The 20683-nt window shown below is 34.6% G+C and overlaps 1 protein-coding gene across 1 annotated transcript in view; it reads right to left on the bottom strand.

Annotated features, from left to right (window-relative positions):
- Window positions 1-1552: 1552 nt before the first annotated feature.
- The window catches only part of LOC131439435 (acyl-CoA Delta-9 desaturase-like), a 40998-nt gene continuing 21867 nt past the window's right edge, over window positions 1553-20683 (bottom strand). The window contains exons 5-7 of the mRNA XM_058610431.1: window positions 2824-3009; window positions 2560-2755; window positions 1553-2438 (exon numbers count right to left, since the gene is read on the bottom strand). Of these exons, the coding sequence (XP_058466414.1) occupies window positions 1989-2438; window positions 2560-2755; window positions 2824-3009 (832 nt within the window). The 3' untranslated portion in view covers window positions 1553-1988. The remainder of the gene's footprint in view (window positions 2439-2559; window positions 2756-2823; window positions 3010-20683) is intronic.

Genomic DNA, 20683 nt, shown 5'->3' on the forward strand with positions numbered 1-20683 from the left:
ATATCGAACACATGCGAAAAACATCAAAACAATTTTAAAGCAGTTTCAATAAGACTGTCCTTTTTAGCTTTTTAATGGATTGTTTTGCTTTGACACTTCTCATGAGTTTTTGGCTAATAAACTTGTTAATAATACCCATTTCAGTATTGCTTTCTTTGTGCTGTCCTTCAGTAATGATGGTGATAGATAAATAGAAACAAATTTTCTGATTTTAATAACAAAATTAGTTGTCAATGAGAATTTCGTGTTGGATTGAAATATTGCTGGTTTGTGTCCAGGATATTCGCCAACTAAACCCATTCTTTAATAATAAGAGTTTTTTCCAGCAAAGTAAATTCTCAGTTTTAACTAATTTCATAGTTATTTTGGAAATTTTGTCGTTAAAATCAACTAATTCAAAAACAGTAATACGAATTAGGCGCAGAGCTAATTTCGGTCGTTCCGTGGCAATCATTTTAACTGCTCATGAAATCATGAGCAATAACTCTTCTCCCATGAAAATGATTCATGGTTCGAAAATGCGTTACTTGAGGTATGTATTTCTTTCAAAGCTCGTAACTGCAATTTTCTACCCGGATATCACTTTGAACCCTCTCCCTCAAGTGATGTGATAGATTGCTTAATAGATTAGTGGTAAGGCAAAAAGCAGACATCGAAAAGCTAGAACTACTGAAAAAGTTTACTGAACCGAAAATTGACATCATAAGAGACTAAGCACGGCTACGCTACGCTTAGATATAACAACACAAGCTATATTGAATCACCTAAATATTCTAAATAAGACGAATTTTCAAACGATGTTTTGAAAACATAAAAGGAAAAATCAATCCGCGGTATTTGCAAAAATTCAACATAGAGTTTCTTTTTAAGAGGTTTGATTCACAAGTGTTTTTCATGCAGTTCGTTTAAACACGTTATTTTAGGCATCGTCATTAGTTAAAATCACGTAAAAAATACGTTCATCACACCATTCCATTTAATTTATATTTGAAATTTTCATATTTTAGAGCATTACGCCTGAATTTATGTTGCAAAAACTACCATCGTAGCAGAAACACGCCTGAAGTTATACCTATTAACGTCAAGTGCGTTACGTTTAAATTTCAGTGAAATCAATCCAAATGAATCATGATCCGAGAACTTTTATTCATGGTGTATTATCATAACATGAAAATATATTATTTTCTCCAAATCATGACTCGTTTTGCTCATTTCTAGAATAGGAATTCTGCCCGTGAAGTCGAATGCGAAATCTGTTTAAAACAGAATTAGGCTTTATAACAGTTCATTTACAACTTAAATACAAAAAATGATCCGATGTATGTTGTGTGTGTGTATAAGAATTGCCTCACAAATAATGTTATCGTTCCGTAATCGTTCTATGTCGATTACGATCGTCTGATACCACGTGTGAATCGCAAATATACTACCCACCGAGCATAGAAACTTCTATTGTCAAAATCTACTGAAGCAATGCTATACGAGGACTTTGCTATATTGCTCTATATAGGTATAAAACAACATTTTTTTAAGGAAACAAATTTATTTGCTTTCTTTTAGTATTACTTAACTAATGCTAACTACTGTCAATTTTTATGCTCCATAACACAATCAATGGAATTAATTGAAAGATTTTTTTTCACACAAAGCTTAGTATTGAAACTATTTTAATGATGATTTATGCACTAATTTTCCACCCCAACGATGATCTGAAAGTACTCAAGAACTCTGTTACTACACACTAAAAATCTGCGTGACACAGATGGATCACGAAATATTTTCGCATTGAACTTCTTGTATCATCACAAGGTTTATTTCTGCTTTCAATTGATCAAGAAAACAAACTCACTAAAAATACTAGAAGGCATTCATCTCGATAATTTAACATTAACAATCGCAGTAAATTATCACGGACGGTATAAAAGTGATTAGACATGGTGTTCCGCGATTTTAGAGAGTAACGAATCTTCGCCATCCCTACGACTAAACTACTGTACTGTCACATTCTTTCGCTTTATCACATTTTCATTGCCATCCACGTTCAACTGGCACTTGCCATTCTTCTCAACACTATGCTCGCTGTCTGGTTGTTCACTGGATTGGTTTTGTGGCTGCTGCTCCTTGATGTACGCGGATAATTTGCTGTAGATTTTACTTGCTTCAGTCTTCTGATTTTCTTCTTCCTGCTGCCGACGAAGCAATTCTTCCGCTTCTCGTTGTAGTATATCGTCATCCATTTCTGACTTTTTGAGTTCCTCCTCACCGAGCGCATAACCGTCACTCTGGATGATCTTCGGTTTCGGCGTGTAGATCGAGTTATACGAAGGATTCAACGGGTGTCTCCAGATGCCGAACCCGGTGGTGAACGCATTGCGACCCTCGTCCGTGCCATAGGTATGGTGAGATTTATCGCCAGTGCGAAGTACACGGTTCTTTACCTAAAACAAACAAAAAATGTATATCTTAGATTCGGTTGTTTGAAGGTCCGTCTAAGATCAAGTTCGATAAGGGTACGAATTAATGAAGCTTTGCATGTTCTGCCGATTGAAATTATCTCACCATGTTCGAAGTGGCGGTTTTTCGATCCCAGATTTGTCCATACTTAGCGAGGAAGTCAATCAGCGTTCCGGTGAGATTCATAGGTGTCCCATATTCGGATGCACGGTAGTCCCACGGAAAAGCATGATGGTAATTATGCCAACCCTCACCAACGGCCACAAACGACACGAACATGTTTTCTACGGGCCAGATTGTTCTGAAAAAAAAAGGAAAATATGTGATAAATTTACGAGCACCACTTCGACAATCTCTCCGAATACTTACTTATCGTACGGACGGGTTCCGAACATATGAGCAGCGCTATTCACGGACCAGGTACCGTTCAGGCTCAACACGGTGCGCAAGAAAAAGGCGACGAACAGTGCATACCATTTGCTTTCGCCCCAACAGAGAACCGGAATTGCAGTCGGACCCAATAAGGCAAAGATGGTGTACAGTAGTTTGTAGTGGCTAGAATCGATGGGAAGAATAGACTGGTTAGAATATAGTTTTTAGAAAGACAGTCACTGATGCCAAGCCAATATTATAAAAATAATCCGTATCATTCAATTAATAGGTTTATCAGAGCGAACATTTTGAATCTACACATCATGAATTATTTGGGGATGTTCATAGGCACTCTTGAAATAAATGCTACATCCTTGAGAAAAATGCATATTACATTATGTTTTAATCAAACTCGTCCCACGGATCATCATTTTCGATTAAATCCATCGTTATTCGGCTCTTCTCGACTTTAGTGGCAGCTTGCCAAATCCTCCCAACACCTTACAAACATTCTTTCTAGTAGAGTTTCCAGTTCACAGACTAATTTGTGACAACTTAAGTTTTTTATTCACAGCTGCAAATCGCTAGACAGTTCAGAAATTGTCTAGTGAAAACGTTTTTACACCTGTTGGCAGCAACTTTTAGATGCGTGGAACCCTTTAGTCCGGAAAGCCGCCTAAAGTTCATCGTTAGATACCTTTCGTCTAGGGCGAAATCACTATAAGCGCTGGACAAACCCAGACAAATATCTAATCTAATCTCACCTAATCCCGCAGAAGCTCACTTAAACCATTCAGAACTCACAAATCCCGCAAATACTTCATAAACTTTCCTAACCCTGCGAGATACCGTTAGGATATCGCTTGGGAAAAAGAAACGAGTCTAGACAGTAGTGCGAGTACTTCCGAAACCGAAGTCCAGGAACCGACTTAATTGAAGTCGGTTTGAGAAAAGGGACTGGGATCCATTTTTGAGTCTATGGTTACAATCTTCGGTCGGTAATCGAAGACCGGGAACCAAGAAAGCCGAAATTAAATTGTTTGGCCGTTTACTGACAATGACTACCGACTGGAATAGTTTTGAGACGAGCTTAGAAATTATTTTACGTGTTTTATTTCGCCGCTCTTAGTGACGGTTTAAATATTTTAACAATCTTCACCCTGTAATTTAGGAACCGGATATCGGATTCGGATGAAATCCAGGACTTGAATACGGGACCATAGGACCTTTCATTTTAACCTGAGTTTGTTTGGTTGGCTACTGATAATAGCAACCAATTGGAGTAGTTTCGAGGCCAGATTAGAAATTGTTTTACGTTTTTTGTTTCGCCGCTTTAAGTGACGGTATTACATGTTTAACACACTTTACCCTATAATTCTGAAACAGAAAGTCAGATCCGGTTGAAATTTGGGAGTTTTGTATGGGACCAAGACACCTTTCATTTGAACTTAAAATAGTAAAAATAGGTCACGCTATTTATGAGAAAAGTGAGGACGTAATTTGAAATAAGCTATTTCCGAGAAAAGTGGGTACATACACATACATACAACCTTTTCACTTACTCGACGAACTGAGTCGCTTCGAGCTTTCGTTTTCCAACTATTTTTTCTGCGATATTGCTCCTTAAGGTGACCATGGAAGCGAGCCACAAATGGCAACCAAGAAACCCCTACCCTCCCACTCCACCTTCCGCTATTTTGCCCTGCTCTTGATGTAAACAAACCATGAAACACATTTTTTTCTAAGCGTAGGGGTAAATATATTGCGTAGAATTGCTACTGCAGTTTGGTGACATAATCACTCAACGTATTGATATATGTTTATGATAAATTATCAACTCTGAAGAATGATTTGTGCAAAACTTTTTCGGACCTTTATTAGAAGGTTTCTTCTTAGAATGTTATTATTTTTCACACACCTCAAGATTTCAACTGCTGATTATAGCTCTGTGACATAAGTAAGCTTTATGAAACTCTTTTGAGTTGTTCTTCACCGGTAAACTTATCCTCTGATCTAAACATTTTATTATAAAACCTTTGAATAACTCACAGTTCTGGTTTTGAAAATTTTCAAAAAAACCACGATAAAAAGTTTGTCGGCCTGCTTTAGTATTGGTAATACCACCCTTTTATATTGGCAGTGATGCCATACATAATTAGAGAAAAAACCTTGCAATGCACTAAAAATGGAAATATTTTCAATTAGTCGCACATTGATATAGTTAAAATTACTGATCAAAACTACTTTCGTACGTCACCATCTAAAATTTCAATATTTATAAAAAAACGATAACATTGGCCTAATTTCCATTTCAAACACTGCTTCTCCTTCTAGTTATCCGCAACCCTGTTGTCTTATTTACCGTCGCTATGGAATGCAAAAAATAAACAAACAGTTCAAGTATTGCAATCTTTTCAAAATGCCTCGTCCATCTAAGAAAAAGAAAGCAGCGCACATTCGCGAAAATCAATAGAAAAATAGATGGAATACGTAGATAGAGTGTGTTTTGGGTAGTGAGTATGTGCGGGACTCATCAGTTCAAAAAGTGGAAGAACTGCCACAATACCAACAATACCACAGAATTTAGAAACTGTAGTGGTATCAATAGGTAAAGTTCAAAAATATTTTCGTCAATATATGAAATTATATCTTCAAATTTGCATGATAAATCTTTTCAGAGCATATAGCAAATAGCCGATTTATCATCAAGCCCTCTCGTCAAGTGACACTTGACTGTTCTCTGGGTGAGGTTGCTTCCCTATCCGAAAACTATAATGTTGTCGACAAAATGGAAAATGTAGAATTTGTTGGTTTGTATATTTTGAATATGTGAGCTTCATATTCAAAAATTAAAATTAATACAACAAGCCATTGCAACAGAGTTTGTTCTGATTTCGTGTGGTGTTACTATACTTAATCCAACAATGTAAAAGCTTCCTTTTTACTTTGTAATGTATGAAAAATGCCAAGAACCAAACGAAGGCAAATAGTAAACTATCTTCTTTGGCACAATCATTATATTCTTTTGGTCGCATGATTGCAATTTGTTAACTTCAGAATCAGTATGAAGACGAGATAAGTCCACTCTGTTCTGCTAGGTGATTTGAAGAGTTTCAATGTTTACATTTTGTTCTTGCAACTGTATTCCTTTCAGCACACAAATATTATTATTTCATTCTTCTCTACTCACAAATACTATTACTAATGAAAAAGTATTGTTTCACCAATACTTTTACATTTATTTTCCTTGGATTCTGTCCACTGTCACCTTAAAGCCGAGGCAAAGATATTGTTGGTACAATAACCCTATTTCAGGGGATTTCGTTGAATTCGTGTATTTGGGGACAAAATAAATATTAGATTTTTTACCGTCACTGCTAACCTCAATCGGATGAACACATTTTGACAATTCAGTGGTACTGTTTGTAAACAGACTTTTTTGTTTGTTTGTCTGTTGACAAACGGATGAGAACGTTCACGGTCCATATCGCCTAAATAGAGTTTCAAAACATTTGTTAACGATTCGTTTCAGAGATTTATTAAATAAAAGTGGCTAGTTGTGAAGTGAAAAGATGATTGTTTGAGATGTGTTTCTCGATTTTGTTTAAGCTTGTTTGTAAACAGTACCGCTGAACTGTCAAGGATGAATTCTTGTTCATTTGTGACGTCACGATAAAAAACCTAATAATACGTATCATGCCATTGGCACATTGTCGCACAACTGAATTACCGGTGGCGACATCTGCCAATGAAAAATGGAACCAAGAAAAGGAGGGTTCTTCCGAAAATTTTCATATTGGCAGTTGCAACGATTTTTGTTTTATTTATTCAATAGTACAAATAGATATCAACAATAAAAGTAAAATCGAAGTAGAAGAAAATCTATTTCAAAGTGATTACTACTACTTTTTTAGTATAAACTATGATTAAATATGGACAATCTTCAGAAATGTGTGAAATTGGGTAAGGTTAGGTTTTTTCGGACCAACATTTTTTTTAACAGAAACCAGTGTAATGTTTCTTTCTCGAGTACTACAATGTTTAGCGATCGAGTACCATTTATTTTGGATATTTCATTTGTTATTTCCGGGCATTATGCTTCATTCTAATTAAACGTTAGTTTTCGCACAACAAATTAAGATCAACATTACCACCACCTCACCTACCTATTTGACAGCTATTGCTGAAAGTATAATATCTAAACAAGCAGCGCCTCCACATTTCATTGCAGTGTCATTGTGCCAATTGCAGCACGCATTTGGAAAATGCCGCGAGCTCGTTTAGCGTCCGATTTGTTCGTAAAATGTGAGAGCTGGATATCTTGTTAATATGATGTCTTTGCTTAAACTAATCTCTGCCGATAATCCCCAAACAGATGTCGCAGAAGTCAAATCGTTTCTATTGGCATATTGTCGCAAAACTGAAATGTAGAGGCGCTGCACATTTCTGAAGATTTTCCATGTTCAATCGTAGTTTACACTAAAAAGTAGTAGTAATCACTTTGAAATCGATTTTCTTCTACTCCGAGTGTACTTTTATTGCTGATATCTATTGTACTATTGAATAAACGATAAAAATGTTGCAAATCACTACTGCCGATATGAAAATTTCCAAAAGAATCCTCCTTTTCTTGGTTCCATTTTTCATTGGCAGGTGTCGCTACCGGTAAATCAGCTTTGTGGCAATGTGCCAATCACTCATGAGCATGATATTCTCTTCCAAGCAGTTGGCAATCTAACGTAAAACTAATTTCATCTGACGCGTCATCTAAGTTTCATTATTTGAATTTCTCTTAGAAGTTCTTCTGTTATCAGAACTGTTTTTTGGAATGTAAGAATATTAATTTTCTTTTATTCCGTGAAATCATTTTTGATTTTATAGGATGATATGTTGACAAATATCGAGATTCGGTATTTGTTTCGGTTCGGTTGAGGTTATTTTGAACGCTCGAGGAATAAATCAGAAGGCGGTAAAACTATTTCTCATCATTTGGTTAGGTTTGTGCATCTGCACGGTCCTTCAAGCAGCATTTTATAATTTATGCAACGAATAAAAGTATTTGGAAATTAAATCGGAACTAAAAATTTTCACTGTTCAAAACAGAATTTTGGGAGCTGCGAAAATAACAGAGGTGGAAAACGATTTTACTCACACAAAGATGAATTTTTCGCTTGTACAAATGACGTTGTGAATAAGTTATAAATTATTTTACAAGTTGGAAATTCAATTCATTCCCTTGCATTTTGATAGATAAATTTGCAATAATCATCCTCGCACACGTACGCCTCTAAAAGTGAGCAAAAAAAAGGTCTCACCACCTATCGTATAGAGGCCAAAACCGTAATGATCTGATGAGATCTGACAAAATCGAGGAAAATTGGTAAAATCTGGTGAAATTTGTAAAATCTGGCAAAAGATCTGGTTAGTTAAAGTGTCTGGCGAAGCTAGAAAAATCTTGCAATCTGGCAACGCTGTTCGGAATTCAATATGATTTCCAAATGGATTCCGAATCAGACGTAACAAACGATTCCGAACAGATCCGAGCCGGAATCGGTTGTTGTATTTGATTCGGTTGGCTGGGTAGCGGTGAATTACAACGTCATTAGGTTTCATGGAATCTGCTTGTTCTGGGCGGCGCCGGTTCAATGCAGTTATCAAGAAATCAATTGTACACACTTAAAAAAATTTAAAAAAAATTACATCTTATTAGATGCACATGAAAGGTGCGTCGCGATTTACTTACATTTACAATTCAAAGCATGTAAAGCTAAGACATATCATTAACTTCATAGTTAATTTAGCTGAATCTTACACAGAAAACAATAATGAAATTTACACGACATGTAAATCAATGATACTTTGAAATAGATCAATCAATTGAATTAACAATTTGATTGAAAACCATCATTGATGTAAAACGTAAATTAGAAGGCCATGATTTTCAAATAATTATACATCATATTTTAATTTACACATAGTTTTGCTTTTAAAGTAAATTGAAAAGTAAAGGTCTGAGGAGTAAGTTTATATTCAATTTCCTGCTCCAAATATGTGCATGAAAATAGATGAAAATATTTTTATCTGTGTATATACAGACGATAAATTTATTTTTAAATGTTGGTAGATGTAATATTGTGTCATCACCGAAGAAATTACTACATGCTTGAATTTAGGTCAAGCGTAAATTTCTTAGAGTGTAGTTAAACTGATGCCCACATACGAAGAAAGTGTCACAACCTTCAAAACACATTAACCACCCATGTGCTTCGATTGAATCTATAGATAAGGTCAACCGCATTGAATAATTATTATCACTTTCAGTATGATAAATAACAACTAATTGTAGAATAGCAAGAACGATTCTTTTGCAGCAGCTTGAACATCGGCAATTAACCCCCTATCACTGGTCAATAAATTTATCGCTGTCGCCATAGTTACCGCGCCTGGTTCAACGTGTCACGGTCAAAGGTGCAATACGCCTAGAAAGCTTGTCTGTTCACCCGTAATATTGATAATTACGTGAAACCGTTCAACACAATCCTGGATGTACTCTTTTACCGGTGGTCAACTCCTCCGACGTACAACCGCAAATCAATTTACACAGACTAACATCTTTTGTGGCAATCGCTGAGAATCCGTTTCGATTTTCTGTGTGACTAATTAGGTTTGTATTCGTAGTGATGGAATCAGATTAAATTAAAATAACTGAAATAACAAAAAAAAATATATTCACTAGTGTTCGAGTTTGGAATCAAACGCAAGTCGAATTAGATTATTTTAGTTCGAGAAAAAGGCTCATTATCATGAAACCAATGCCTTGTTTCATATTAGGCTCAGATCATATGAACAAAGGCTTCGAAAGAAAAACATATACCTAGCGTCATTGTATAAAGTTGAAACCGAAGGTGAACGAGAAAGATCCATGAGTAGCACAGCATAACATTGAGGATCCTCGGCCTCACTGTTCGATACGATCTTCATACCAATTAGCACTTAAATGATTTCCATCAAATGTCTGCTCCGCTAGAATACGGGAAACGCAAGGAAGCTAGCACCACGAAGTGAAAAGTTTACAGGATTCACTTTGCAACCGAATACTTTATGTGTGTACTGGTGCGTAGTATAGACCGGCTGATTAATTGTAGCAATGAGAATCTAATGCATCATGGACCATGAATTGAAAAACCTAAGTCGTTACAACTCAACGAATAAGAAGAAATCTATGCCACTAGCCCGGATCATGTTGTGATTGCTGGTCCGGAAAAAAATCGATCCGGCAGCGGTGCAAGATAAATCAAATTAGTCATAAGAAGGCTACCATGACTGGTGGTAAATTTAATAGATGTTTGTATTTTTGCTTTGTGGCTTACGTGAAGATTTGGTAGGTTTTATTTGAGGCGATCAGTGCTCGTCAATTAACCAATGCCGGTGTGGTGGTCATGGAAGCCGATCAGAAAATGAGATTTTTACAACTTCCTTCGGATTGCTAATTTAATTGAGATGAGCTTAAGCTTGGACGTAATTTCAGAACTCAGAGGATTTTGGTAATTTGGGAATTTCCAGAATGGTTCCTCTTGGAAGGTTGAATTCTCACCAGATTGTAATGGAACACTTTTGGGTTTTTAAACAAGGCATTTATTTGCATCTCATGTTTTTAAAAATGACAATAAATTCGCTAAACACTGAACTACTTAAATGCTTGTCTCAAGTAGCACCGGAAACTTCTTAATAACAATTGAAAATGAAACATATACTGCATAATAATCGCGTGATAGAAACAAAACCGGTCCGATTGTGATCGTCACAATGAAGTTAAAATAATGAACCAATTCAGATCTTTTCATACTAAGTTACAATAGATTCCAATATTACATTCTCGTAACCTATTTTTACGAAAATGGTAATGGCTATTTTTGGTTGCAAACGGATCTAGGCAGTGAAAAGGTGACTACACTAATATAGCTAGGTAATGATTCCGGGTGCTGTATGAGTGAACTGATTTGATTCGAAAAAAGAAAAAAATATATAGGGTAAATTTTCAGTTATTATTTGTATTGATGTTAAATTGTCACCCACATACATGAAATTATATTCGTTGTGTAGGTTAATCTCTGCTCAACGATTGTTAATAATATTTTGTTTACGTCTCGAGATCATCATGTTATTGCTTTTTTAAGAAGCGCAATTTGTTTACCATTGATTACCAATGGTAAGTGAATGGGAAAAATGGAGAATCAAGGTTGCAGCACTCCAATCAATTTTTTGAGCCCAAAATAAATGAAAAGTTAGAATTGTGATTGTCTATGAGATCTTTGTTTTGTATTTATTTACGGATCAAATTTCTTTTGTTATTTCCTTATTTCCTCGTTTCTAATTACCTCCCCGATGAGATTCATGAAACAATCATGCGAAAATAAATGTTAGTGCTCCAATTTGACCAACGGAATTTTTTCGGCAACTTTGCTAAATATATAAAACATGCGTACAAAAAAGATAATTCCATTACATTCGTGTTTAGCTTAAAAAACTTACATTTAGTGAAATCCGTGTGCGAAATGTAGTCTACAGGTGAAACATTAGGCAGCGAAAATAATTACAAAAATTGCATTAAAACTGAAATAATTCTAAGGTTCCCATAATAAATACAAAAATAAAGTTGATGGCGGATGCAGTGAACTTGTTCAAAATGATACTGTATAACGCATAACTGCATTGCATTGCATTGTTTTTCACAAAAAAATAATGAAATTCACACGACAAGTGATTCAATGATACTTTGAAACAGACATCAATTGAATCAAAAATTTGATTGAAAACCATCATCAATGTAAAAGTAAATTAGAATGCATTGACTTTTCAATTGAATTTACAACATATTGTTATGCATACTTAATTTTGCTTTTAAAGTACACTCTTAGAAAAAGTGAAATTTACGCTTGACGTAAATTCAAGTATACCGTAATAACTTCGGTGATGACACAATATTACATCTCCTAACATGTAAACATAAATTTTGCGTCTGTATCGATGTGAGTTTCAGCTATAACAACTGTGAAGTTAAAGATATGACTTATCATTAACTTGCTTTGTATTGTGAATGTATGTGATTCGCGACGCTCCTTTTATGTGCATCTATGAAGATGTAACATTTTTTAAGTGTGTATGAATGAAAAAAAAATGATCTGTTGAGTAATTTTATATTAAATTTCTTGCTCCAAAAATGTGCATGAAAATAGATGTAAAGATTTTTATCAGTTGTTACACTTAGTCTGGATTCCTTCTATGAGATTCTTGAAAGCAAGATTAGATCAAAATAGGGTGCTTCATAAGACTACACAGAAAGAAATAATGAAATTTACACGACATGTAAATCAACATACACATGGGTTGAATCGAAAGTTTGATTGAAAACCATCCACGATGCAAAACTAAATTGAATTGCATTGAATTTTCAATAAATAGAACAGTATCTTCCATTGAACGCTTAGTTTTGCATCTAAATTATATTGAAACGTACAGAATTGTAAAGTAATGTTATGTTTAACTACCTGCTCCAAATATGTGCATGAAAATAGACGTAAATTCACAAAACATTTTTATCTGTGTAAATCAATTTCTAACTATTCAAATAGGATACACGATTATTGTTTGGTTCAATAACAGCGTCTAAGGGATTATTCTGAGAGATACATCATTGTGTTTAGTCACATTTAATGAAAAAGAAGTATGTATGATTATCATCATAACACAAGTTTATACTAAATCCATTTGCACTGTCCCACAATATTGCATATGTATTGAAATATCTATTCACCACAAATTAAACTTATTCTACAATAAAAATGTTTCATCTCTATTGGTTACTAAGATCAATGAAGAGGCGAGCCAGCTTGTGACTGAAAACCTCTTAAATAAGGACAAAAAAGATCAAGGTTCTAGCACTAAACATTTTTTTACCCATGAAGTATATGGATTCATTCATATTGTCAACGAAACTTATCATTTAATAATAATAAAACCTGAACTTTGAAGATATATTTTCTCCCAAAATAGTATATTTATAAGCAATGGAAAAGGAAACTGCTTCAATATTTTCTCTTTAAAACATAGTGGAGGAAGAACAAAAAAGTGTGTACCCCTAAACAAAGTGACAAAAACGTTGTTAAACCAATAATATTTTACCAGATGTGCCAGTATATTTTGTGGGATTTTTTTTAATGGAAATACATAACATTATTCAAAGTAGTTGCCTTCGAAAGCTAGGCGGTATTTCCATCGATGAAAGCCGAGTTGGGCCAAAAGCCAAATTCGCTCAGAAATAATATTCTTGGCTGATTTCGCTGTGTGTGCGGGGGCATTGTAGTGCTACAATTTGACTATCTCATGGCTTGTGGAGCATTCCGATCGTTTCTTGATTCAATTCCATCATTTGCTGTCGTTGGTAATTTTTATTCACAGTTTTCTTTGGTTTCCCGGGTAGAAGTGATTTGCAAACCAATAACAAATACTATTATTAAAACCAAACATCTCAATGGTAGTAATTACATTATTGTGTTTGAAAAAAGAGTTAAAATATCAAAAATAATAACAAAGTCTGCATGAGGAAATAGCAACAAAATATAAAATTTTGTCATTGTAATATCAAGCCAAGAACAAAATATTGATAGAAGTCGAATTTTTCATTTATTTTATATTCTAGAATTCAGAATAGAGTAATGTCATGAGTATTTCTTCTATCTGATTCTGATGCAGTTCATGTAAAAGTATTTTTTTGAAGATAGAACTACTAGATCAATGCACTTAATGAAATTGCAATATCTCATCAATAACGAAATAAGATATAACTAATTTTGATGCTAAGCAGATATTGTACAATTTCTTGATTCCTTGGATGAAACATCAAGAGAATATCAAGTATCGCTATGACAGCTCAGAAACATCAAGCCAAGATGTGATAGTAAAATTTATTATTATTTTGATCTTTGTTTGCTATTTACACCCAACCTGTTTGAGGCTCGCAGCATTCAATTACTTTTGTGGAATTTGGCTATTCTGTTTCAACAGACTTCGCAACCGACTCGTAGCGTACAGAATCATTGCATGGCTAGTACTACGGTTCTACTGACACAACGAATCCTTCCAGATAGGGACTCGAACATACGACAACTGGCTTGTAAGACCAGCGCCCTATGCAGCCAACCCGGGCTAAACTATTTTTGTCTGGAATAAATTAATTTCCTATATTTTGTCACAATGCGAAGCTTTGTTTCATCTCGAGAAACCAAAATTTCGCTCAACGTCTGTTTTTCAGATCATTAGAAAATCATTTTTCCACCTTCTGAAGCTTTACCATGACGAGTAGAAGATTAGAATAGAAGAACGTTTAACAACTTTGGGTATTGTCTTCGTTCAACAATCCTTGCAATTCGGAATTTTCTATTTTTTGCCGATGACGTTCTTTGTCTTTTACACCAAATTCTCCATTTTTATATTGTTTAAACCAACGTTTGCCAGTCACAACGGATAGTCTATGTCCCTCCCAGGCTTAAAAAAATTGATGGGATTCAGCAGCACTTGTTTGCAAAGCAGAGCATTGATTCAACAATTTCCGCAAATGCTCTTTAGATGACAAGAATACATGACATTAATTTGCAAAAAGCAACGGTTTTTTATACCGTATATTATTACAATAGTTTCAACGGTCTAATTTATGTTTGCAGAAAACTCTCTTGAAAAAATCGCGCATTATTAACTAAAATAATTAAGACGTGATGCAACAATTTCGACATTCCAATTTTGTGATCTGGAGATTCTCCGTGTAGATATAGAAAAACATTATTATTCATTGCATTGGGTTAACCGTTTGACATTGGAAAGTTAAATTAACTTACATTAGTTATCAAAAAAATCTTATGTAAATAGGTTTTGGTTTTCAGGAACTTGCAATTGCATATGAAATGAAAGATTTTTAAGTCGATAATTAAAAATCCAAAATATGATGGCACGCATGTTTCCAAAAGTACAATTCTATATTTTAGTTATATTGCATTCTTTTTCATAGTCGTTGTATGGAAAAAGATTCTAAGTTATTGTTGAAGTGTAATAACGTGGGCTACATGTTAATATTTTGCATCCTAAAAGTTGATCGAAAATTATTAGAGTCAAATATGATTTGGCAGTAGAGTTGCTCTGCATCCAAATCGAATTCATTATAACGGAACTGAATATCGTCGAAAAGAAATGAAATCTTGTATTGAAATACTTATTACTGTAATAAATTAAGCATCTGTTCCAAAATTATATTCCACCTTGCTTTTACTGTGCGGATTTGTACTATACAATTGCAACATGAAATAGATTAACGGTTTTTGACTGCCTGCAAAAGAAGTTGTTTCAGAAACACACTGCCCGAACAAAAAAGTCGAAAAACTAATTCTTGTCTGTGATTATACATCAGCTTCCAACCGAATGTTGCGTTTTGGCTCCAGCGAAACACCGCCGTCTGTTTTAATCATAGATACTGTCTCTAATCGAAACAGCTAAACCTCGAAAACTATTGCGTAACCTATTTTTTCGGTGACGGCTTTCGGTGCCACTGCTGCTTCGGGGAGATCGGGTTCATTGACTACGCAGACTACGAACCATGTCAAGGTGAACCGACTCAAAGGCCTTTCAAAGCAGCTCCCACTAAATCTCCAAACAGTTACCAGATAGAAACAGAAAATCGGTTTGACTAAATGATCAGACTTTCGTTCGGTTGAAACTGTTTTGTCGTAAAATTCACATTCACATCCGAGCAGATTTTCTTTGGAACTTTGAGTGAAAGCTGGACTCGGGACTATTTCAATGCCAGGGCAAAGGCAATTTTTCATCTATCGCTGATCATGAACAAATTCTCCATGCTTTCCCAAGCTATTTATGAGATTCCAACTAGTCGAAAGAAACCGTGCTAATTGACCCACATAAATATGCTGCAGATAAAACGGCGCAGAAAACACATTTTACGACTTGTTAAAGTTTCATTTTCGCCAACATTGTGTGGTCGGCAGGGGGTGCTGAATAGTTCGAAGTTGTATTAGCTTGTACGGTTTGGACTATGTCCCACAGAAAATTACGTCAAACTTATGACAAATTTTATGGCTCAACACCGCTTAGTGACCTAACAATGCAACGGCATGATGAATTTGAAAGCTCGTTGGCAGGCGTGAAGGCGCTCAACGAAAGGAAGCCCTTCGTGACTAGTGACCTCGGTCTTAACAAGGTTACAATATGCCTTGTTTTTAGGAATATTTTTTTATGTTTTTGACATATGAATGAAGAGATGACTTTGTTTTGTTTCGGATTTGGTTACAACGGGTATTGAAGACTAAACGCATTTGTAATAAATTACATAAGTATTGCATAGTGATTCCAAATCACGAATAGTATTGTAGAATATTAGATGTTCAACAGAAAAACTCACAACACATTTTATCCATCTCTTTCATTGACATTCATTCATCGAGTATTTTCCCTTCTTTTTTTTTTTTTTTTAATAACTATTTATTGGAATATGAGTTAAAATTAAATTATTAAGATTTAAATTGGGTGTTCAGCCACAAGTGGTGACTTTTCAGCCCTGTTATATATATATATATGATTTGGTTATTACCATGAAGACATCATTTGCTTCCGCAATTCTGAGATTTTTGTGTAGGGAAAATTCTAAACCTACTTGTATTGTGTAATGGGGAAAAGGAACTTATATACTAACTTACTAACTAATACAGAGAGCGAATCGATTCAATTGAAGATTGCATCGATTTTTGTCGGAATTTGCTTATAATATTATGTGACATTACATCTAATGGTTCTATATTTGTGAGTCTGTGTAACTCATTTGTACTAAACCAGGGAGGACGCTTCAGAATCATTTTCAGAATTTTATTCTGAATCCTTTGAAGCGTTTTCTTCCTGGTGGAACAACAGCTTGACCAAATTGGTACCGCATAAAGCATGGCTGGTCTGAAAATTTGTTTATAAATTAACAATTTGTTTTTTAGACAGAGCTTAGAATTTCTGTTTATAAGAGGATATAAACATTTAATATATTTATTACACTTTGCCTGGATTCCTTCAATGTGATCCTTGAAAGTGAGTTTTTTGTCATACGTTAAACCTAAGTATTTAGCTTGATCAGACCATGTCAATTCCAAGCCATTCAATTTGAGAATGTGATTATTGTTTGGTTTTAGAAAAGAAGCTCTTGGCTTGTGAGGAAAGATAATTAATTGCGTTTTTGCTGCATTTGGTTTAATTTTCCATTTTGACAGATAATCACTGAAAATATTCAAACTTCTTTGTAGGCGACTGCAGATCACTCTTAGATTTCTACCTGTGGCTAACAGACTTGTGTCGTCACAGAATAGCGATTTCTGACAACCAACGGGTAGATTTGGAAGATCAGAAGTGAAAATATTATACAAGATTGGAGCTACACTCGAACCCTGCGGAACACCGGCTCGTACGGGTAGCAATTCAGATTTACAATTCTGATAGCTAACCTGAAGAGTACGATCAGTTAAATAATTTTGAATCATTTTGATCAAATAAATAGGAAACTGGAAATCAGACATTTTTGCTATTAAACCTTTGTGCCAAACACTGTCGAATGCTTTTTCTATGTCTAGAAAAGCAACTCCAGTGGATAACCCAGAAGATTTATTTGATTTTATCATGTTCGTTACTCTGACAAGTTGATGAGTAGTTGAATGTTCATGACGAAATCCAAACTGCTCTGGTAAAAAAATTGAATTCTCATTTATATGAGTCATCATTCTTAACAAGATAATTTTTTCAAAAAGTTTACTGATAGAAGAAAGTAAACTAATTGGGCGATAACTTGATGTTTCTGCTGGGTTTTTATCAGGTTTTAGGATAGGAATTACTTTAGCGTTTTTCCATCTTTTTGGGAAGTAAGCTAATGAAAAACACTTGTTGAAAATTTTAACCAGGAGTCTCAAGGCAACATCGGGAAGATTTTTAATAAGAATATTAAAAATTCCATCATTACCAGGAGCCTTCATGTTTTTGAGTTTCCTAATAATTGATTTAATTTCATCAAAATTCGTCTCAATAATGTCATCGTGTGATAACACTTGGGTTGAAATATGATCATACTTCAGTGAGACTTCATTTTCAATAGGACTCACAACGTTTAAATTAAAATTGTGGACACTCTCGAACTGCTGAGCAAGTTTTTGAGCTTTTTCACCATTTGTAAGAAGTATTTGATTTCCTTCCTTGAGAGCAGGAATTGGTTTCTGAGGTTTCTTAAGAACCTTAGAAAGTTTCCAGAAAGGTTTAGAATATGGTTTAATTTGTTCAACTTCTTTAGCGAAATTTTCATTTCGCAAAAGAGTAAATCTATGTTTAATTTCTTTTTGTAAATCCTTAACTATGTTTTTCATAGCAGGATCACGAGAACGTTGATATTGTCGTCGACGAACATTCTTCAACCGAATGAGCAGTTGAAGATTGTCATCGATGATAGGAGAATTTAATTTAGTTTGAGCTTTGGGAACTGAAAGATTTCTAGCTTCGATAATATAATGATTCAAATTATCAATTGCTGTGTCGATGTCCGCAGAATTTTCTAAAATAGTTTCATGATCCACATGATTTTCAATGTGAGATCTGTAATCCAACCAATTAGCTCTATGATAGTTGAAAATAGAACTAATTGGATTAATTATAGCTTCGTTGGAAAGTCTGAATGTTACAGGAAGATGATCTGAGTCAAAATCAGCATGAGTAATCGGTTCACTACAAATGTGACTTTGATCTGTTAGAACCAGATCAATTGTAGACGGGTTTTTCACGGAAGAGAAACAAGTAGGATTACTGGGATGAAGAACTGTAAAGTAACCAGCTGAGAGTTGATTATGAAGTATTTTACCATTACTGTTATTTTGCCTACAATTCCACTGGACATGCTTAGCATTTAAGTCCCCTATTACGAAAAATTTCGATCGATATCTTGTAAGTTTTTGCAAATCGCCTTTAAAGAAATTTGATTGTTCGCCGGTGCATTGGAATGGCAAATATGCTCCAGCGATGAAATAAATTCCATGAATGGTTTCAACTTCGATTCCCAAGCTTTCAATAACTTTAGTATTGAAAGAAGGTAAAATTCGATGTTTAATTTGCCGTTGGACAAAAATGGCAACTCCACCACCAATTCCAGTAAACCTGTCAAATCGATGAACCACATAATGTGGATTACTTTTCAATTTTACATTTGGTTTAAGAAAAGTTTCTGTCACAATGGCAATATGAATTTTGTGAACTTTGAGAAAATTATAAAATTCATCTTCACTCGATTTCAAAGATCGAGCATTCCAATTTAAAATATTCAAATAATTATTTAACATCACTGTTAAATTTTAAATTCATTATAATATTATTTGCAAATTTCCATCCGATTTGAAATGCTTCAAAAAGTGATGAAGTCGAATTCATTTGGATGATCATTTGAAAAAGTTGATCTTGTAGGTAGATCATTTTATTTTCAGTTATATCGCCTAAATCGACTTCATTTAAAGAAGCGAATGGCATTGAAGGAATATTTGTAGGTAGACTGCCATTAGAAGAAGATGATTTGGCCGGTCTACCTATTAATAAATTGTTTTCGTTAGAAGAAGAACTGCAAGGCGGTCCTGTGTTTTGATTATTTACATTAGAAGAAATAGGTGATAGATTTCTACCTAATATACCAGCATAACTGACATTAGAAGAAGATGATGACGAGGTCGATCTACCTGTCAATAAATTGTTTTCGTTAGAAGACGAATTGGCAGGTGCCATAGAAGAATTTTCAGGTATATTCTGTAAATTTAAGGTCGTTGATTTGACTTGTTGTCTAAGCGAACGAGCGTTTAAAATTTTTTCCCTGACAGGACATTTCAAATAATTGGATTTATGATTTCCATTGCAATTTGAACATGAAAATTTATCAGTGGTTTCATTCATTGGACAAGCGTCTTTCGAATGCGATTTACCACAATTCAAACACCGTATATCCATATGACAATTTTTGGTTCCATGACCGAAGCCTTGGCAACGACGACATTGCGTTAAGTTTGCAATACGATTATGCCGTTTATAATGTTCCCAATGAATTTTAATGTGGGAAATGAAACGTACTTTTTCTAAAGTTTTCAAATTGTTTACATCACTTCGATTGAAGTGTATTAGGTAAAGTTCATGGGAAATTCCAGAGCGTGGTTTAGAAGTACCATTCGCTCTTTTTTTCATAAGTATTACTTGGGAAGGGGCAAAACCAAGCAATTCTTTTAGTTCATTTTTAATTTCATCAATACTTTGATCATTTGATAATCCTTTCAAGACAGCCTTGAAGGGTCTGTCTGATTTTATATCATATGAATAAAATTTATGAAGTTTTTCGGACAAGTATCGAATAAGACGTTCGTAATCTTCCAATCCATCCACCAAGACTCGACATTCTCCTCTTCGTCCGATTTGAAATGAGACTTTTACTTCCGGGAGAAAAGTAGAAAGCTCAGTACGGAATGCTTTGAAGTCGGAAATCATCACCGTCACTGGTGGCATAGATTGATGTTTCTTCCCAGAACGACAAGCGTCCATTTTGGGAATTTTTGAAGAATTTTCTTCTATGTCGCTACAATCGGATTCAGGAAGAATCTCGTAAATATTGTTAGACGGCATAGAAACAACGGAAGGGAATTCCGTCCGTTGTCTTTTATTTTTACATTCAGATTCTATAAGATCGTGAATGTTATTAGAAAAATGTTGAATAACGGATTGTGATTTATTCCGTATTGAATTATTTTTAGCC

The sequence above is a fragment of the Malaya genurostris genome, chromosome 1 (assembly GCF_030247185.1).
Source record: "Malaya genurostris strain Urasoe2022 chromosome 1, Malgen_1.1, whole genome shotgun sequence".
NCBI classification, from domain to species: Eukaryota; Metazoa; Arthropoda; class Insecta; order Diptera; family Culicidae; genus Malaya; species Malaya genurostris.